Source organism: Oncorhynchus mykiss, chromosome 18 (assembly GCF_057628025.1).
Source record: "Oncorhynchus mykiss isolate SJ-2025 chromosome 18, ASM5762802v1, whole genome shotgun sequence".
Lineage (NCBI taxonomy): Eukaryota > Metazoa > Chordata > Actinopteri > Salmoniformes > Salmonidae > Oncorhynchus > Oncorhynchus mykiss.
In genome coordinates this window covers 66,149,388-66,172,185 of record NC_143039.1, presented here as the reverse complement: position 1 = coordinate 66,172,185, position 22,798 = coordinate 66,149,388, and the positions used below count along the sequence as shown (strand labels likewise).

Below are 22,798 nucleotides of genomic sequence, written 5' to 3'. Positions count from 1 at the left end.
CTCTAACCGGTTAATTGACTAGTGTACGGGATGTTTTTACTCTCTAACCGGTTAATTGACTAGTATACAGGATGTTTTTACTCTCTAACAGGTTAATTGACTAGTATACAGGATGTTTTTACTCTCTAACAGGTTAATTGACTAGTATACAGGATGTTTTTACCCTCTAACCGGTTAATTGACTAGTGTACGGGATGTTTTTACTCTCTAACCGGTTAATTGACTAGTATACAGGATGTTTTTACTCTCTAACAGGTTAATTGACTAGTATACAGGATGTTTTTACCCTCTAACCGGTTAATTGACTAGTGTACGGGATGTTTTTACTCTCTAACAGGTTAATTGACTAGTATACAGGATGTTTTTACTCTCTAACCGGTTAATTGACTAGTGTACGGGATGTTTTTACTCTCTAACCGGTTAATTGACTAGTATACAGGATGTTTTTACCCTCTAACCGGTTAATTGACTAGTGTACGGGATGTTTTTACTCTCTAACCGGTTAATTGACTAGTATACAGGATGTTTTTACTCTCTAACCGGTTAATTGACTAGTGTACGGGATGTTTTTACTCTCTAACAGGTTAATTGACTAGTATACAGGATGTTTTTACTCTCTAACAGGTTAATTGACTAGTGTACAGGATGTTTTTACTCTCTAACAGGTTAATTGACTAGTGTACGGGATGTTTTTACTCTCTAACCGGTTAATTGACTAGTATACAGGATGTTTTTACTCTCTAACCGGTTAATTGACTAGTGTACGGGATGTTTTTACTCTCTAACCGGTTAATTGACTAGTATAGAGGATGTTTTTACTCTCTAACCGGTTAATTGACTAGTATACAGGATGTTTTTACTCTCTAACCGGTTAATTGACTAGTATACAGGATGTTTTTACTCTCTAACCGGTTAATTGACTAGTATACAGGATGTTTTTACTCTCTAACATGTTAATTGACTAGTGTACGGGATGTTTTTACTCTCTAACCGGTTAATTGACTAGTATACAGGATGTTTTTACTCTCTAACCGGTTAATTGACTAGTATACAGGATGTTTTTACTCTCTAACCGGTTAATTGACTAGTGTACGGGATGTTTTTACCCTCTAACCGGTTAATTGACTAGTATACAGGATGTTTTTACTCTCTAACCGGTTAATTGACTAGTGTACAGGATGTTTTTACTCTCTAACCGGTTAATTGACTAGTATACAGGATGTTTTTACCCTCTAACCGGTTAATTGACTAGTATACAGGATGTTTTTACCCTCTAACCGGTTAATTGACTAGTATACAGGATGTTTTTACCCTCTAACCGGTTAATTGACTAGTATACAGGATGTTTTTACCCTCTAACCGGTTAATTGACTAGTGTACGGGATGTTTTTACTCTCTAACCGGTTAATTGACTAGTATACAGGATGTTTTTACTCTCTAACCGGTTAATTGACTAGTATACAGGATGTTTTTACTCTCTAACCGGTTAATTGACTAGTGTACGGGATGTTTTTACCCTCTAACCGGTTAATTGACTAGTATACAGGATGTTTTTACTCTCTAACCGGTTAATTGACTAGTGTACAGGATGTTTTTACTCTCTAACCGGTTAATTGACTAGTATACAGGATGTTTTTACCCTCTAACCGGTTAATTGACTAGTATACAGGATGTTTTTACCCTCTAACCGGTTAATTGACTAGTATACAGGATGTTTTTACTCTCTAACCGGTTAATTGACTAGTGTACGGGATGTTTTTACTCTCTAACCGGTTAATTGACTAGTATACAGGATGTTTTTACCCTCTAACCGGTTAATTGACTAGTGTACAGGATGTTTTTACTCTCTAACCGGTTAATTGACTAGTATACAGGATGTTTTTACTCTCTAACCGGTTAATTGACTAGTGTACGGGATGTTTTTACTCTCTAACCGGTTAATTGACTAGTATACAGGATGTTTTTACTCTCTAACAGGTTAATTGACTAGTATACAGGATGTTTTTACTCTCTAACAGGTTAATTGACTAGTATACAGGATGTTTTTACCCTCTAACCGGTTAATTGACTAGTGTACGGGATGTTTTTACTCTCTAACCGGTTAATTGACTAGTATACAGGATGTTTTTACTCTCTAACAGGTTAATTGACTAGTGTACGGGATGTTTTTACTCTCTAACCAGTTCCTTGGCTAGTATATGGGATGTTTTTTCCCTACTATCTTTATTCTGATCTCTAGGATTTTGGCGAAACTAACAACTAAGCAGATTTCGGTGGATTTCTGCCCCAATGTTTCCATTTAGTTGCTGATGTATAAAGGGGTGTGCCTTTCAGACCTGGTCTCCAGGTCTCAGATCAGTTTCATTGAATTATTTATCATCTACATTGAGCTCCAACAGTATTGGGACAGTGACACATGTTTTGTTGTTTTGGCTCTGTACTCCAGAACTTTGGATTTTAAATGATACAATGATCTGCATCGGGTGAACCATTTAGAAATTGTAGCACTTTTTGTACATAGCCCACCCATTTTACGGGACCAAATGTATCGGTACAAATTCACTTATGTGTATTAAAGTAGTCAAAGTTTAGTATTTGGTCCGATATTCATAACACGCAATGGTGACATCAGGCTTGTGACTCTTCAAACTTGTTGGATGCATTTACTGTTTGTTTTGGTTATGTTTCAGTTTGTTTTGTGCCCAATAGAAATGAATGGTAAACAATGTATTGCTTCATTTTGGAGTCACTTTTATTGTAAATAAGAATATAATATGTTTCTAAACACTTCTACATTTATGTGGATTCTACCGTGATTATGGATAGTCCTGAATGAATCGTGAATAATGATGAGTGAGAAAGTTAGACACAAATACAATACCCCCAAGACATGCTAACCTCTCTCCATTACAATAACAGGGGAGTTTAAAAAAAATGTTTTGGGGGGGTGTATGATTTTTGTGTTTTTTAACTTATTCTATTCTTATGTTTAGAAACATATTATATTCTTATTTACAATAAAAGTGACTCCAAAATGAAGCAATACATTGTTTACCATTCATTTCTATTGGGCACAAAACAAACTGAAACATAACCAAAACAAACAGTAAATGCATCCAACAAGTTTGAAGAGTCACAAGCCTGATGTCACCATTGCGTGTTATGAATATCGGACCAAATACTAAACTTTGACTACTTTAATACACATAAGTGAATTTGTCCCAATAGATTTGGTCCCCTAAAATGGGGGGACTATGTACAAAAAGTGCTACAATTTCTAAAAGTTTCACCCGATATGGATGAAAATACCCTCAAATTAAAGCTGATCGTCTGCAATTTAACCTCATAGTCACTATATCATCCAAAATGCTGGAGTACAGAGCCAAAACAACACAAAATGTGTCGTTGTCTCAATACTTTTGGAGCTCACTCTACAATATATCACGTTCATGTGATCACGTGTTCATAAGGGCACAACGTAGCAAAACATTTTGCACAAGTTCTGGTAGTCCCTCCAAGTTTCAGTCTGTTTTCTACCATTTTAGGAGGTTATGAAGATGAAGCAAATGTAGGCTCACATTTTTTTAAGCCCAAATGTTTGCTTTGTGAGTTGCTTCGTTGCAATTGAAGGAAGAAGTGGCAAGAGAGTAATTGGATGAAGTAGTGATGTTGTTTATTGGATGTGTGCTACGCCGAAGCGGCACAGTGGTGGCTGCCATAGCGACATGGGGCAGGAATGTGTCTTGTGGTTTGATGCTCTTGATTCTAGAATAACATGTTCTGAGACGTTGCACCCACAGGATCATATCCACAAGACTTTAACATCTTCTGAATTACGTCTAGCATCCTATTCATCTATTCTCTTCAGGGTTTTATCAGGCGCACCACACGCACGCAAGCGCGCACACACACACACACACACACACGCACACACGCACGCGCGCGCGCACACAGTCTTGTGCAGCTAACCTAGTAGGGCCACAAGTCCAATTCAAAGTCCCTAACCCCAACCCCAACCTTAACCCAAAAACCTAACCTTAACCCTAAACCTAAACCTAACCCTAGCTTCTAACCCTAAACCTAACCCTAGCTCCTAACCCTAAACTAACTCTAGCTTCTAACCCTAAACTAACCCTCGCTTCTAACCCTAAACTAACCCTAGCTCCTAACCCTAAACTAACCCTAGCTTCTAACCCTAAACCTAACCCTAGTTCCTAACCCTAGCTCCTAACCCTAACCCTAGCTTCTAACCCTAACCTAACCGTAGATTCTAACCCTAAACTAACCCTACCTCCTAACCCTAACCCTAACCCTAGCTTCTAACCGTAGCTTCTAACCCTAAACTAACCCTAGCTCCTAACCCTAACCCTAACCCTAGCTTCTAACCGTAGCTTCTAACCCTAAACTAACCCTAGCTTCTAACCGTAGCTTCTAACCCTAAACTAACCCTAGCTCCTAACCCTAACCCTAACCCTAGCTTCTAACCGTAGCTTCTAACCCTAAACTAACCCTAGCTCCTAACCCTAACCCTAACCCTAGCTTCTAACCGTAGCTTCTAACCCTAAACTAACCCTAGCTTCTAACCGTAGCTTCTAACCCTAAACTAACCCTAGCTTCTAACCCTAACCCTTAACGTACTTCTACCCCTAACACTAATCCTAAACCCCCTATTGGACCTCGTGGGGACCAACAAAATATCCCCAGGAGCTCAAATTTTTGTTCAGGTAACTATTCTTGTGGTCCCCACAAAAATAGTTAAACACGTACACACACACCCACGCACGTAGCACACACACACCCACGCACGTAGCACACACACACACGCGCGCGCGTAACACACACACACGCGCGTAGCACACACACGCGCGCGTAGCACACACACGCGCGTAACACACACACACGCGCGCGTAACACACACACCCTCAGCAATAGTAATTTGAGGGCACTTGTATGTTTTATTCATTCATGCTCAGATATTAAGCTCAGCCCATGCATCTGGTTACACTGTCAAACTCTGTCTGTAAAACAACTCTAATGTGGCCAAAACAAAAACACATAAAACACTAATGCGGTTAAAACAACACAGTATGGAAAGTCACTTGGAGTCCAATGACACAAGGTCACTCCTTCACTGTGTGTTGGTGTGCTTTCTGGTCACTCCTTCATTATGTGTTGCTTTGGTTTCTGGTCACTCCTTCACCATTTGTTGGTGTGCTGTGGTTTCTGGTCACTCCTTCACTATGTGTTGGTGTGCTTTCTGGTCACTCCTTCATTATGTGTTGCTGTGGTTTCTGGTCACTCCTTCACTATGTGTTGCTGTGGTTTCTGGTCACTCCTTCATTATGTGTTGGTGTGCTTTCTGGTCATTCCTTCACTGTGTGTTGGTGTGATTTCTGGTCACTCCTTCACTATGTGTTGGTGTGCTTTCTGGTCACTCCTTCATTATGTGTTGGTGTGCTTTCTGGTCACTCCTTCACTGTGTGTTGCTGTGGTTTCTGGTCACTCCTTCATTATGTGTTGCTGTGGTTTCTGGTCACTCCTTCACTGTGTATTGGTGTGCTTTCTGGTCACTCCTTCACTATGTGTTGCTGTGGTTTCTGGTCACTCCTTCATTATGTGTTGCTATGCTTTCTGGTCACTCCTTCACTGTGTATTGGTGTGCTTTCTGGTCACTCCTTCACTATGTGTTGCTGTGCTTTCTGGTCACTCCTTCACTATGTGTTGGTGTGCTTTCTGGTCACTCCTTCACTGTGTGTTGATGTGCTTTCTGGTCACTCCTTCACTATGTGTTGCTGTGCTTTCTGGTCACTCCTTCATTATGTGTTGCTGTGGTTTCTGGTCACTCCTTCACCATGTGTTGGTGTGCTTTCTGGTCACTCCTTCACTGTGTGTTGGTGTGCTTTCTGGTCACTCCTTCATTATGTGTTGCTGTGGTTTCTGGTCACTCCTTCACCATGTGTTGGTGTGCTTTCTGGTCACTCCTTCACTGTGTGTTGGTGTGCTTTCTGGTCACTCCTTCACTATGTGTTGGTGTGCTTTCTGGTCACTCCTTCACTGTGTATTGGTGTGCTTTCTGGTCACTCCTTCACTATGTGTTGCTGTGCTTTCTGGTCACTCCTTCATTATGTGTTGCTGTGGTTTCTGGTCACTCCTTCACCATGTGTTGGTGTGCTTTCTGGTCACTCCTTCACTGTGTGTTGGTGTGCTTTCTGGTCACTCCTTCATTATGTGTTGCTGTGGTTTCTTGTCACTCCTTCACCATGTGTTGGTGTGCTTTCTGGTCACTCCTTCACTGTGTGTTGGTGTGCTTTCTGGTCACTCCTTCACTATGTGTTGGTGTGCTTTCTGGTCACTCATTCACTGTGTGTTGGTGTGCTTTCTGGTCACTCCTTCACTATGTGTTGCTGTGGTTTCTGGTCACTCCTTCACCATGTGTTGGTATGGTGTGGTTTCTGCCAACTCCTTCACTATGTGTTAGTGTGGTTTCTGGTCACTCTTTCACCATGTGTTGGTGTGGTGTGGTTTCTGCCAACTCCTTCACTATGTGTTGCTGTGGTTTCTGGTCACTCCTTCACTATGTGTTAGTGTGGTTTCTGGTCACTCTTTCACCATGTGTTGGTGTGCTGTGGTTTTCCTGTTAGTCAGTTTGTTGCTCTGAGATAACATCGTTATTTCAAGTGGTTCCAGGTCTGGGTACTGACTTGATTCCTCTAGATCTGAAGACATTTGTCTTCTTCTCTATCCCTGCTTACATGCTCTGTTGAAGCAATATAACCCAGGGGTGGAGGTGAACAAACCTCTATTAAACAATATAACCCAGGGGTGGAGGTGAACAAACCTCTATTAAACAATATAACCCAGGGGCGGAGGTGAACAAACCTCTATTAAACAATATAACCCAGGGGTGGAGGTGAACAAACCTCTATTAAACAATATAACCCAGGGGCGGAGGTGAACAAACCTCTATTAAACAATATAACCCAGGGGCGGAGGTGAACAAACCTCTATTAAACAATATAACCCAGGGGTGGAGATGAACAAACCTCTATTAAACAATATAACCCAGGGGTGGAGGTGAACAAACCTCTATTAAACAATATAACCCAGGGGTGGAGATGAACAAACCTCTATTAAACAATATAACCCAGGGGTGGAGATGAACAAACCTCTATTAAACAATATAACCCAGGGGTGGAGGTGAACAAACCTCTATTAAACAATATAACCCAGGGGTGGAGGTGAACAAACCTCTATTAAACAATATAACCCAGGGGGGGAGGTGAACAAACCTCTATTAAACAATATAACCCAGGGGTGGAGGTGAACAAACCTCTATTAAACAATATAACCCAGGGGTGGAGGTGAGGTAGACAATCCTCTATTAAACAATATAACCCAGGGGTGGAGGTGAGGTAGGCAGGCCTCTATTAAAACAATATAACCCAGGGGTGGAGGTGAGGTAGACAGGCCTCTATTAAAACAATATAACCCAGGGGTGGAGGTGAGGTAGACAATCCTCTATTAAACAATATAACCCAGGGGTGGAGGTGAGGTAGGCAGGCCTCTATTAAAACAATATAACCCAGGGGTGGAGGTGAGGTAGACAATCCTCTATTAAATAATATAACCCAGGGGTGGAGGTGAGGTAGACAATCCTCTATTAAATAATATAACCCAGGGGTGGAGGTGAGGTAGACAATCCTCTATTAAACAATATAACCCAGGGGTGGAGGTGAGGTGGACAACCCTCTATTAAATAATATAACCCAGGGGTGGAGGTGAGGTGGACAACCCTCTATTGAAATAATATAACCCAGGGGTGGAGGTGAGGTGGACAACCCTCTATTGAAATAATATAACCCAGGGGTGGAGGTGAGGTGGACAACCCTCTATTGAAATATTATAACCCAGGGGTGGAGGTGAGGTGGACAACCCTCTATTGAAATAATATAACCCAGGGGTGGAGGTGAGGTGGACAACCCTTGATGGCTGCAGTCCTGCTTGTTTTCTTACCTCAATGCCTTTCATTGATCTGTTAACGTCACTGTCAGACCTGGGTTCAAATACTTTATCTGGGCATGATTGAGTTTGCCTGGGTTAAAAGGATAGTTTGGGATTTTGGTGCTATCTAGCTTCACACAAAGACTGGAAGTCATCGGGTACTGTACCCAAAAGACTTCCAATCTCTGTGCTAAAGTAGTTAGCATTGGCCTGCGAAACTAACTCCAACTTCCCTCATATTGGCCGCAGATACATAAAAATGGTATCCACGAGTTCATATGACTCTGGGGAAGTCAATATTTAAATGATATATAAATAAATGTTTTATTTAACCTTTATTTAATTAGGCAAGTCAGTTAAGAACACATTCTTATTTACAATGGCGGCCTACACCGGCCAAACCTGGACGACGCTGGGCCAATTGTGTGCCACCCTATGGGACTATGATACAGCCTGGATTCGAACCAGGGTGTCTGTAGTGACGCCTCTAGCACTGAGATACAGTGCCTTAGACCGCCACGCCACTCGGGAGCCCAAACCTGGATAAAGGGACTCATTGCAAAAATCCCAAACTATCCCTTTAATGGAACAATAGAATGGTCCCAAAACGGTGTACCCCACTAATCAGGCACATCCGGGCAAGCCAAAGCAAACGCTAAAAGTGCTTGAAAGATTTAAAATAGTTTGAATCCAGGTCCGTTCACATTCATGCTCAGAGAGTTACCAACCATTGATGAAAAGGCAAGAATGAAAACCATCAGACACTGCGGCCCTCCAGGGCCAGTGCTGGTCTCGGATCAGTTTAGCCTTTTCCATCACAATGAAGACGATTACATGGACAGGGTGGATCTGATCCTAGATCAGCACTCCTACTCTGAGTGCTATTTCCTCCCTGATTGACGGATTGCTCCCTACTGACTGTCTGACCTGACCAGAGGATCTCTCAGATCTCTCTGTCTTCAATCTCTGTGTTTCTTCTCCCTGTTGTCCTAAGGCAGTGGTGGGGGGGGGGGGGGTGCTGATCTAGGATCAGATCCACCCTGCCACCCTGTCCATGTAATCGTCTTCATTGTGATGGAAAAGGCTAAACTGAGGGGGGGGGGGGGGGGGTCGTGGAGAGGTAGTGGGAGATGAACAGGAACGCAGTCGGGCTTTCAACTTACTCTTGAAAGTTGTAATAGTAGAATTAAACTAGGTTAGTGGGTAGTGCGTCAGCAGTTTTCTACATCACATTGTCATGTCAGTTATGTTGTCCTAATGGAGGGATCAGTCCTGTTGGTCAGTCCTGTTGTCCTAATGGAGGGATCAGTCCATTAGGACATGTCATGTCAGTCCTGTTGAACTAATGGAGGGGTCAGTCCTGTTGTCCTAATGGAGGGATCAGTCCTGTTGGTCAGTCCTGTTGTCCTAATGGAGGGGTCAGTCCTGTTGTCCTAATAGAGGGGTCAGTCCTGTTGTAGCTACCTCAGTGTTTCTGACTCTGACATTGGGGTTGTTGTCAGATCCTCTGGGATGTTATCATCACATATCTACCTTCCCTGGTCACCCACACCAGCCAGTCTTCCTCTTCCTCCCCTCATTTACAATGATCATCTATGTCTGTGTCTGTGTGTGCTTGTGCATGTTTGTCACTGTGTGAGCCTGGCAGGAAATGGTTCTCCCCTATCTCTATCTCTCCTTGTGTCCTTCCTCCTCTGTTTACCGTAAAGTGAGTGGAATGACTGGATGGATGGACTGTAGTAGACTCACATCATATAGATCCTGTCTAATTCCTAATTCAACAAGGCTCCACAACATTACAGTATTGTCCCTGTTCTCCCTATTGTTCTTTCTTTCTTTCATCCTTTCATCCTTTCATCCTTTCATCCTTTCTTTCATTCTTTCTTTCATTCTTTTTTTTAAACATTTTGTTTTTGTTGTTTCGTCAAGTTTCAAGTTTATCTGGCATGTGTTATAAATACAGTAGAACTCTTACTCACCAGAGCTCAACAACATTATAAAGTCATTATAACAGTCATTACTGATACAGCATCAGTCTTTGCCATTCATTACAGTGTTTCCATCGCCCTTGTTGTCAGACAGACCATTCATTACAGTGTTTCCATCACCCTTGTTGTCAGACAAACCATTCATTATAGTGTTTCCATCAAGATTGTTGTCAGACAGACCATTCATTATCAGTTAGGGCTTTGCTTGTTGTCCAACAAACCATACATTATCAGTTAGGGCTTTGCTTGTTGTCCGACAGACCATACATTATCAGTTAGGGCTTTGCTTGTTGTCCGACAGACCATACATTATCAGTTAGGGCTTTGCTTGTTGTCAGACAGACCATACATTATCAGTTAGGGCTTTGCTTATTGTCAGACAGACCATACATTATCAGTTAGGGGATTGCTTGTTGTCAGACAGACCATACATTATCAGTTAGGGGATTGCTTGTTGTCAGACAGACCATACATTATCAGTTAGGGGATTGCTTGTTGTCAGACAGACCATACATTATCAGTTAGGGGATTGCTTGTTGTCAGACAGACCATACATTATCAGTTAGGGAATTGCTTGTTGTCAGACAGACCATACATTATCATTTAGGGCTTTGCTTATTGTCCGACAGACCATACATGATCAGTTAGGGCTTTGCTTGTTGTCAGACAGACCATACATTATCAGTTAGGGCTTTGCTTGTTGTCCGACAGACCATACATTATCAGTTAGGGCTTTGCTTGTTGTCAGACAGACCATACATTATCAGTTAGGGGATTGCTTGTTGTCAGACAGACCATACATTATCAGTTAGGGCTTTGCTTGTTGTCCGACAGACCATACATTATCAGTTAGGGCTTTTCTTGCTAAAATTCCGTTAAACACTAACCAGTGTGATTGTCATTCCTTCAGTGATGTCCCATCCATATCCACTCAGTGTGATTGTCATTCCTTCAGTGATGACCCATCCATATCCACACAGTGTGATTGTCATTCCTTCAGTGATGACCCATCCATATCCACTCAGTGTGATTGTCATTCCTTCAGTGATGACCCATCCATATCCACTCAGTGTGATTGTCATTCCTTCAGTGATGACCCATCCATATCCACTCGGTGTGATTGTCATTCCTTCAGTGATGACCCATCCATATCCACTCAGTGTGATTGTCATTCCTTCAGTGATGACCCATCCATATCCACTCAGTGTGATTGTCATTCCTTCAGTGATGACCCATCCATATCCACTCAGTGTGATTGTCATTCCTTCAGTGATGACCCATCCATATCCACTCAGTGTGATTGTCATTCCTTCAGTGATGACCCATCCATATCCACTCAGTGTGATTGTCATTCCTTCAGTGATGACCCATCCATATCCACTCAGTGTGATTGTCATTCCTTCAGTGATGACCCATCCATATCCACTCAGTGTGATTGTCATTCCTTCAGTGATGACCCATCCATATCCACTCGGTGTGATTGTCATTCCTTCAGTGATGACCCATCCATATCCACTCAGTGTGATTGTCATTCCTTCAGTGATGACCCATCCATATCCACTCAGTGTGATTGTCATTCCTTCAGTGATGACCCATCCATATCCACTCAGTGTGATTGTCATTCCTTCAGTGATGACCCATCCATATCCACTCAGTGTGATTGTCATTCCTTCAGTGATGACCCATCCATATCCACTCAGTGTGATTGTCATTCCTTCAGTGATGACCCATCCATATCCACTCAGTGTGATTGTCATTCCTTCAGTGATGACCCATCCATATCCACTCAGTGTGATTGTCATTCCTTCAGTGATGACCCATCCATATCCACACAGTGTGATTGTCATTCCTTCAGTGATGACCCATCCATATCCACTCAGTGTGATTGTCATTCCTTCAGTGATGACCCATCCATATCCACACAGTGTGATTGTCATTCCTTCAGTGATGACCCATCCATATCCACTCAGTGTGATTGTCATTCCTTCAGTGATGACCCATCCATATCCACACAGTGTGATTGTCATTCCTTCAGTGATGACCCATCCATATCCACCAGTGTGATTGTCATTCCTTCAGTGATGACCCATCCATATCCACTCAGTGTGATTGTCATTCCTTCAGTGATGACCCATCCATATCCACACAGTGTGATTGTCATTCCTTCAGTGATGACCCATCCATATCCACACAGTGTGATTGTCATTCCTTCAGTGATGACCCATCCATATCCACTCAGTGTGATTGTCATTCCTTCAGTGATGACCCATCCATATCCACTCAGTGTGATTGTCATTCCTTCAGTGATGACCCATCCATATCCACTCAGTGTGATTGTCATTCCTTCAGTGATGACCCATCCATATCCACACAGTGTGATTGTCATTCCTTCAGTGATGACCCATCCATATCCACTCAGTGTGATTGTCATTCCTTCAGTGATGACCCATCCATATCCACACAGTGTGATTGTCATTCCTTCAGTGATGACCCATCCATATCCACACAGTGTGATTGTCATTCCTTCAGTGATGACCCATCCATATCCACACAGTGTGATTGTCATTCCTTCAGTGATGACCCATCCATATCCACACAGTGTGATTGTCATTCCTTCAGTGATGACCCATCCATATCCACACAGTGTGATTGTCATTCCTTCAGTGATGACCCATCCATATCCACACAGTGTGATTGTCATTCCTTCAGTGATGACCCATCCATATCCACACAGTGTGATTGTCATTCCTTCAGTGATGACCCATCCATATCCACACAGTGTGATTGTCATTCCTTCAGTGATGATCCATCCATATCCACACAGTGTGATTGCTCCATTCATACAACAGTTTATCTTTGTGGTTGTTGTAACATGGGGTTTTAGAGGTCATGGCCTTCATTAGCCCTCACAGCGATGTCAGTGGAGAGTGTGTGTGTGTGCGTGTGCGTGTGTGCGTGTGCATGTGTGTGTGTGTGTGATTATGAGCTGGAGCGCTTGAGACTGTTTGGGGTTGTGAGAAGTGTTCTCATACTGTGAGACCTGGCCTCTACCCCAGAAGCAACAGCAGCTACCACCTGGCTAATCCTACTGTACTCCCAGAATATTCACATGGACCCGAGTGTGGAGGTGATGTGTGTGTGTGTGTGTGTGTGGCGGTGTGTGAGCATTAGAGTGAAAGGGAAAGAGAGGGTCAGAGAACCTTCCACTGGGGACACCCGGAATGGAGTCAGAGCAACAGCACCCGGCAACGCTCCAACTCTCAAAGAACCCGCTGTGTTCCGAAGCATTTTAATCTGTGTCCACTCAGTTTTCCAAACTGGCATGCCGGACATGCTGTTCTGAGTACAACACCACAGCTGTAATTATGAAATACATCTCTACTCTGGGCACAATGGACTATGGTCACATTGTTCAACACACTCGCGTTAATAAACTAGAAGACAATGAAGTAGAATGAACTACAATGAAAAATATCTTGTTTTGTGTCTGTGCAAGCTTTTGGCCATGTGTAGACTGTATATTGACATGTGTCTCTGTCTCTCTGTGTGTGTGTTACAGTTTCCTGCTGGTGTTCAGCTGTCTGGTGCTGTCTGTGTTCTCCACCATCCCAGGCAATCAAAAGATAGCCAACGAAGGACTCTTCATCCTGGTAAGAAATAGCTCTCAGCCTCGGTTTCATCCCCTCCACAATAGACCCGGCTCCAGGGGTCGGATGTACCAAGCGTCTCAAAGTAGGAGGGCTGATTTAGGATCAGTTTAGCTTTTAGATACACATGGAATAAGATTAGATGGGTAGATCAGCACTTCTACTCTGAGAGGCTTGATACACACAGACCCAGATTATCCATACAATAACTCTCTTTTGTAAATCTTTTTGTAGTCAACGTACAGTGCCAACTGGCCCTGCCAACCCACCTCAACACAGGTCTAAATCAGTAATATGTTAGCTTGAGTACCTGTCTGCTTTTGCTTTCAACATCATTATATCATAGCCTTGTTTGGCAAGACAACGACAGGTTGGTGAAAGCAGACTAGAAACTAGCTACAGTAGGTTGATGATATACTGTTACAGTGTAAACACTGGTTATCCCACTGAATCTTTCTCTCCCTTTATTTGAATACACTAGAATTGTAAAAGTATTGTTCCAAAATAAACACCATTTTTCAGACCTAGGTTCAAATACCATTTGAAATCTCTAAACTTTAGGCTCACCCACACCAATATAGCTTTTATTCTTCAGTTGATTGAAAAGTCATTGAAAATAGATGCTGTCAATTTGGAATTCACATTAGTTTACTTTCTTAATTGATTGCCTTCAATTCGAATTGACCCCATTCTCACACACACACACACACACAATAGGGTACCTACAGTGAACTCACTGTACATTTTCCATGCTGATCTACACCACCCAACTCTCTTTCTCCCTCTTTTGCTCTCTCGCTCCCTGCCTCTCTCTCTCTCCCTGTCACCAGTTAGTGTTCTCTTTCTTCTTGTTTTCCCGTGACTGTTCAGCTTCCTCTTTATATCTCTGTTCAACCTTCTTCAGCATTTATACTATGAGTACTTCCCTGTCTCTCTTTCTACCCCCCCTCTCTCTCTCCTTCTGCCTCTAACTAGTTCCTCCCATCTCTCACTTCCTTTTCCCCTTCCTCTCTCACTCATGTCACTCCATCACTCCAAAACAAACAGCGCACCCTGTCAGTTCATCGAAGTTACTGCATTACAGACAGATGATGGGTGTAGAATAGAAGACAATAGAATAGCACGCAGTAGATTTCAAGAAGATTTATTAGTTTGGTTTAGATTAGTTTAACTTTCATTAATATTTGTATTGGTGGACAACTTTTGACTCTTCTCTATACAGTGATCTAATTGGTGGACAACTTTTGACTCTGCCAGATAGTGATCTAATTGGTGGTTGATACCAGGCTCTGATAGTGACCGGCTTGGCCAATGACGTCCATCTCTATGTACTCATCTATGGTCAAGCTAACTGGAGCATTGGTTGCATTGTCTATGTGCTGTGGATCTATGTGGGTGTAGAGTCCAGACAATACAGCAGTGCCTATGTTGTCAGGATCTACGTTGGGGATGTTCTTGTGCTTGAAGATCCACTGCAGAGAGAGTGTGACACACGAACAGCAGTGCTGAGACACACGCCACCGCAGTTAGAACCAAGAGTCAGCTGGGACTGAGGAAAGAGAGAAGGGAAACTTGTCCACCTGGCGCCACGCAGCCTGGAGCACACACACACACACACACACACACACACACACACACACACACACACACACCACACACTCACTCACACCAGAAACCAGCAAAGTTCGCTGTTACGAGAAGAAAAAACCCACCTGTTTTTGAAAACACAAGCTCAACAAAATCCTGAACCAATGTCACCCAGATCCACAGGTTCCCACCTGGTGTAACCTGCTGTTGAATCTCCAAACATTCCCCCGATACCCAAATGTACTCGATACATTTTGTCAGGAAAAAGGTCCAATTTACACACTTATCGAGTGAAAATCCCTGGTCATCCCTACTGTCTCTGATCTGACTCACTAAACACAAATGCTTTGTTTGTAAATTATGTCTGAGTGTTGGAGTGTGACCCTGGCTATCTGTCAATACAAAAATACAAGTTTACTTTTGATACTTAAGTACATTTTAGAAATTCCATTTACTTTTGATACTTAAGTATATTTCAAACCAAATACTTTGACTTTTACTCAAGTAGTATTTTACTGGGTGACTTTCACTTTTACTTCAGTCATTTTCTATTAAGATATCTTTACTTTTACTGAAGTATGACAGTTGAGTACTTGTTCCACCACTGGGTGTTGTCTTATCCTCTCTCACCCAGAAGTTGTGCCTCCTGGTCCGGATCAGGTCCCGGCAGGACACGCGGTAATCGATCTGACAGATGTACTGGTTGTTGTGGGAGTATACAGTGCCTTGCGAAAGTATTCGGCCCCCTTGAACTTTGCGACCTTCTGCCACATTTCAGGCTTCAAACATAAAGATATAAAACTGTATTTTTTTGTGAAGAATCAACAACAAGTGGGACACAATCATGAAGTGGAACGACATTTATTGGATATTTCAAACTTTTTTAACAAATCAAAAACTGAAAAATTGGGCGTGCAAAATTATTCAGCCCCCTTAAGTTAATACTTTGTAGCGCCACCTTTTGCTGCGATTACAGCTGTAAGTCGCTTGGGGTATGTCTCTATCAGTTTTGCACATCGAGAGACTGACATTTTTTCCCATTCCTCCTTGCAAAACAGCTCGAGCTCAGTGAGGTTGGATGGAGAGCATTTGTGAACAGCAGTTTTCAGTTCTTTCCACAGATTCTCGATTGGATTCAGGTCTGGACTTTGACTTGGCCATTCTAACACCTGGATATGTTTATTTTTGAACCATTCCATTGTAGATTTTGCTTTATGTTTTGGATCATTGTCTTGTTGGAAGACAAATCTCCGTCCCAGTCTCAGGTCTTTTGCAGACTCCATCAGGTTTTCTTCCAGAATGGTCCTGTATTTGGCTCCATCCATCTTCCCATCAATTTTAACCATCTTCCCTGTCCCTGCTGAAGAAAAGCAGGCCCAAACCATGATGCTGCCACCACCATGCTTGACAGTGGGGATGGTGTGTTCAGCTGTGTTGCTTTTACGCCAAACATAACGTTTTGCATTGTTGCCAAAAGTTCAATTTTGGTTTCATCTGACCAGAGCACCTTCTTCCACATGTTTGGTGTGTCTCCCAGGTGGCTTGTGGCAAACTTTAAACAACACTTTTTATGGATATCTTTAAGAAATGGCTTTCTTCTTGCCACTCTTCCATAAAGGCCAGATTTGTGCAATATACGACTGATTGTTGTCCTATGGACAGAGTCTCCTACCTCAGCTGTAGATCTCTGCAGTTCATCCAGAGTGATCATGGGCCTCTTGGCTGCATCTCTGATCAGTCTTCTCCTTGTATGAGCTGAAAGTTTAGAGGGACGGCCAGGTCTTGGTAGATTTGCAGTGGTCTGATACTCCTTCCATTTCAATATTATCGCTTGCACAGTGCTCCTTGGGATGTTTAAAGCTTGGGAAATCTTTTTGTATCCAAATCCGGCTTTAAACTTCTTCACAACAGTATCTCGGACCTGCCTGGTGTGTTCCTTGTTCTTCATGATGCTCTCTGCGCTTTTAACGGACCTCTGAGACTATCACAGTGCAGGTGCATTTATACGGAGACTTGATTACACACAGGTGGATTGTATTTATCATCATTAGTCATTTAGGTCAACATTGGATCATTCAGAGATCCTCACTGAACTTCTGGAGAGAGTTTGCTGCACTGAAAGTAAAGGAGCTGAATAATTTTGCACGCCCAATTTTTCAGTTTTTGATTTGTTAAAAAAGTTTGAAATATCCAATAAATGTCGTTCCACTTCATGATTGTGTCCCACTTGTTGTTGATTCTTCACAAAAAAATACAGTTTCATATCTTTATGTTTGAAGCCTGAAATGTGGCAAAAGGTCGCAAAGTTCAAGGGGGCCGAATACTTTCGCAAGGCACTGTATACATCGGAGCTCCTACACCTGTCCCCCCTTGTTGAGGAAGAGTTTACCAGGAAGCATTTCACTGTAACAGCTCTCGTTGGTGGTAGAAAGAGTAGACCAAGGCGCAGCGTGGAAAGTGTTCATGATTTCAATTTTTAAAAACACTCAAACAAAATCGAAACATCACCGTTCTGTCAGGCAACAGTAACTAAACAGAAAACAAGATCCCACAACCTAATGGTGGGAAAAAGGTCTGCCTAAGTATGATCCCCAATCAGAGACAACGATAGACAGCTGCCTTTGATTGGGAACCATACTCTGTCAAAAACAAAGAAACAGAAAACATAGAATTTCCCACCCGAGTCACACACTGACCTAACCAAACATAGAGAATAATAAGGATCTCTAAAGTCAGAGTGTGACATGTACTGTTTACAGCTGTTGTATTCTGTGCACGTGACAAATAAACTTTGATTTGATCAATGAATTTGATTGACACTATTAAGACATTACTTAATCAGATTGAATATACTACAAAAAACAGTTTTTTGTGCTAACTGCCAAGCAATACATGTTTAAGCCAACAAACTGTCCTGTCTACAAATGTGATCAGTATTGTGGTGAAAGTCCTACTCCAAACTTACAAAGTATATACTTTTTACTCCATACATTTTCCCTGACACCCAAAAGTACTCATTGCATTTTGAATGCTTAGCAGGACAGGAAAATGGTCCAATTCACACACTTATCAACAGAACATCCCTGGTCATCCCTACTATCTCTGATCTGGCAGACTGACTAAACACAACATGCTTTATTTGTAAATTATGTCTGAGTTTTGGAGTGTGCCCCTGGCTTTCCGTAAATACAAATTTATAAAATGGTGCTGTCTGGTTTGCTTGATATAAGGAATTTGAAATTATTTATACTTTTACCTTTGATTCTTAAGTATATTTAAAAACAAATACTTTTAGACTTTTACTCAAGTAGTATTTTACTGGGTGACTTTCAAGGTATCTTTACTTTTACTCATGTATGACAATTTGGTACTTTTTTCAGCACTGGACACACACACACACACACACACACACACACACACACACACACACACACACACACACACACACACACACACACACACACACACACACACACACACACACACACACACACACATACATACACTACTCCTGTCACAGTACCTGTGGCTACCGAGTCTGCTCTCTCTCACTCTGTGTGTGTGTGTGTGTGTCCAGTGCTGAAAAAAGTATGCATCGGTACTGCTTGCAGCGCGGTAGCAGAGAGAACAGTCTATGACTTGAGTGGCTGGAGTCTTTGACATTTTTAGGGCCTTCCTCTGACACCTCCGTTTCTTACACTGCTGTTCCTCCGCGGGACAACACACACACACTCAGCGACAGGCGTGACGGCAATTAGAATCAGACACACACACACACTCTTCCTCTTTCTCTACATGTGCGGATACACACACACACACACACACTGACAAAAACACACCACACACACAAAAACACACACACAAACCGCTCATGGTCACCAATTGTCATCCATCTCACTGTGATGATGTGTGTGTGTGTGTCTGATTCTGCGTGCCGTCACGCCTGCCACTGAGTGTGTGTGTGTTGTCTAGCAGAGGAACAGCAGTGTAAGAAACGGTGGTGTAAGCAGGCGAGAGGACTTATTGTTGACTATGCAAGAAATCCCAGACATGATCCACTAATCCTAACAGCCATCCTATAATCACTTCCTCCTCTTTTAACTTTAGAAGGAGGTAATGGAGGATGGCTTTCTGCTTCTGCTCTCTCCCTCTGCCTCTCTCTCTTTCTGCTTTTACTTTTGCTCTCTCGCTCAACCCCCTCATCTCCCTTTCTCTTTTATATCTCTCTCACCCTCTCTTTCTCTCTATCTCTCTCTCTCCCTCTTACCCTCCAATATCTCTCTTAGTTGCTCTCTCCTTTTTGCCCTCGCCCCTTCTCTCTTACAGTTATTTAATGGTCAGACCCTCTCTCTCTCAGTCTCCCCCTACAGGAGGCTGTAATAATCAGGGTGTTCTCTCTCTGTCTCCCCCTACAGGAGGCTGTAATAATCATGTTGTTCTCTCTCTGTCTCCCCCTACAGGAGGCTGTAATAATCATGTTGTTCTCTCTCAGTCTCCCCCTACAGGAGGCTGTAATAATCATGGTGTTCTCTCTGTCTCCCCCTACAGGAGACGGTAATAATCATGGTGTTCTCTCTCAGTCTCCCCCTACAGGAGGCTGTAATAATCAGGGTGTTCTCTCTGTCTCCCCCTACAGGAGGCTGTAATAATCAGGGTGTTCTCTCTCTGTCTCCCCCTACAGGAGGCTGTAATAATCATGTTGTTCTCTCTCTGTCTCCCCCTACAGGAGGCTGTAATAATCATGTTGTTCTCTCTCTGTCTCCCCCTACAGGAGGCTGTAATAATCATGGTGTTCTCTCTCAGTCTCCCCCTACAGGAGGCTGTAATAATCATGTTGTTCTCTCTCTGTCTCCCCCTACAGGAGGCTGTAATAATCAGGGTGTTCTCTCTCAGTCTCACCCTACAGGAGGCTGTAATAATCATGGTGTTCTCTCTCAGTCTCCCTCTACAGGAGGCTGTAATAATCATGGTGTTCTCTCTGTCTCCCCCTACAGGAGGCTGTAATAATCATGGTGTTCTCTCTCAGTCTCCCCCTACAGGAGGCTGTAATAATCGTGATGTTCTCTCTCTCAGTCTCCCCCTACAGGAGGCTGTTATAATCGTGATGTTCTCTCTCAGTCTCCCCCTACAGGAGGCTGTAATAATCGTGATGTTCTCTCTCTGTCTCCCCCTACAGGAGGCTGTAATAATTGTGATGTTCTCTCTGTCTCCCCCTACAGGAGGCTGTAATAATCGTGATGTTCTCTCTGTCTCCCCCTACAGGAGGCTGTAATAATCATGGTGTTCTCTCTCAGTCTCCCTCTACAGGAGGCTGTAATAATCGTGATGTTCTCTCTGTCTCCCTTTACAGGAGGCTGTAATAATCATGATGTTCTCTCTCTGTCGTCCCTCTACAGGAGGCTGTAATAATCATGGTGTTCTCTCTGTCTCCCTCTACAGGAGGCTGTAATAATCATGGTGTTCTGTCTCTCTGTCTCCCTCTACAGGAGGCTGTAATAATCATGGTGTTCTCTGTCTCCCTCTACAGGAGGCTGTAATAATCATGGTGTTCTCTCTATCTGTCTCCCTCTACAGGAGGCTGTAATAATCATGGTGTTCTCTCAGTCTCCCTCTACAGGAGGCTGTAATAATCATGGTGTTCTCTCTATCTGTCTCCCTCTACAGGAGGCTGTAATAATCATGGTGTTCTCTCAGTCTCCCTCTACAGGAGGCTGTAATAATCATGGTGTTCTCTCTATCTGTCTCCCTCTACAGGAGGCTGTAATAATCATGGTGTTCTCTCTCAGTCCCCCCCTACAGGAGGCTGTAATAATCGTGGTGTTCTCTGTCTCCCTCTACAGGAGGCTGTAATAATCATGGTGTTCTCTCTATCTGTCTCCCTCTACAGGAGGCTGTAATATTCATGGTGTTCTCTCAGTCTCCCTCTACAGGAGGCTGTAATAATCATGGTGTTCTCTCTATCTGTCTCCCTCTACAGGAGGCTGTAATAATCATGGTGTTCTCTCAGTCTCCCTCTACAGGAGGCTGTAATAATCCTGCTGTTCTCTCTCTCTGTCTCCCTCTACAGGAGGCTGTAATAATCATGGTGTTCTCTCTCAGTCCCCCCCTACAGGAGGCTGTAATAATCGTGGTGTTCTCTCTATCTGTCTCCATCTACAGGAGGCTGTAATAATCAGGGTGTTCTCTCTATCTGTCTCCCTCTACAGGAGGCTGTAATAATCAGGGTGTTCTCTCTATCTGTCTCCCTCTACAGGAACCTGTAATAATCATGGTGTTCTCGCTCTCTGTCTCCCCCTACAGGAGGCTGTAAAAATCATGGTGTTCTCGCTCTCTGTCTCCCCCTACAGGAGGCTGTAATAATCATGGTGTTCTCTCTATCTGTCTCCCTCTACAGGAGGCTGTAATAATCATGGTGTTCTCTATCTGTCTCCCTCTACAGGAGGCTGTAATAATCATGGTGTTCTCTCTCAGTCTCCCCCTACAGGAGGCTGTAATAATCATGGTGTTCTCTCAGTCTCCCTCTACAGGAGGCTGTATTAATTGTGATGTTCTCTCTCTCAGTCTCCCCCAACAGGAGGCTGTAATAATCGTGATGTTCTCTCTGTCTCCCTCTACAGGAGTTTGTAATAATCGTGATGTTCTCTCTCTCAGTCTCTCTCTACAGGAGGCTGTAATAATCGTGATGTTCTCTCTGTCTCCCCCTACAGGAGGCTGTAATAATCGTGATGTTCTCTCTATCTGTCGTCCCCTACAGGAGTTTGTAATAATCCTGATGTTCTCTCTCTGTCTCCCCCTACAGGAGGCTGTAATAATCGTGATGTTCTCTCTGTCTCCCCCTACAGGAGGCTGTAATAATCGTGATGTTCTCTCTGTCTCCCCCTACAGGAGGCTGTAATAATCGTGATGTTCTCTCTCTCAGTCTCCCTCTACAGGAGGCTGTAATAATCGTGATGTTCTCTCTCTCTGTCTCCCCCTACAGGAGGCTGTAATAATCGTGATGTTCTCTCTGTCTCCCCCTACAGGAGGCTGTAATAATCTTGATGTTCTCTCTATCTGTCGTCCCCTACAGGAGTTTGTAATGATCGTGGTGTTTGGTCTGGAATACGTTGTGAGGGTTTGGGCGTCCGGCTGCTGCTGTCGCTACAGAGGATGGCAGGGGAGACTACGCTTCGCCAGGAAACCCTTCTGCATCATAGGCAAGACCCTGTGTTTGTGTTTATCTGTGTATGCAAGTGTGTGTCTGTTCACCTACAAGTTAATGTTTATCAGGTTTTTCTTTACTCATGTTCACACTGGGTTGATTGGTTGATTGCATTTATTTGTTAATAAAAAGTAGCAGGCTGCTCCAGCCAGAGACAACATTACATACATCCAGTGAGCAATAGCTAATGGATAGCCTTACCGAGGCTGAGCGTGTGTACTGAATATGCACGTGTGTGTGCTGATTGTGTATGTGCGTGTACATATCCATGCAGTGTAGCTTCAATACCCCCCCTCTCTCCTATCTTTCTTTTTTCTTTCTCCTCTTCTTTTTCTTTCCCTTCTTCTCTTTCTTCCCCCTCTTCTTTCTTCCCC

General features: G+C 43.1%; 1 protein-coding gene across 2 annotated transcripts in view; it reads left to right on the top strand.

Annotated features, from left to right (window-relative positions):
• kcnq4 (potassium voltage-gated channel subfamily Q member 4) overlaps nucleotides 1-22,798 on the top strand; it is a 126,766-nt gene that overhangs the window by 71,242 nt on the left and 32,726 nt on the right. For both annotated transcript variants that reach the window (XM_090209105.1, XM_021572588.3), the window contains exons 2-3: nucleotides 13,549-13,639; nucleotides 22,293-22,419. In XM_090209105.1, the coding sequence (XP_090065231.1) occupies nucleotides 13,549-13,639; nucleotides 22,293-22,419 (218 nt within the window). The remainder of the gene's footprint in view (nucleotides 1-13,548; nucleotides 13,640-22,292; nucleotides 22,420-22,798) is intronic.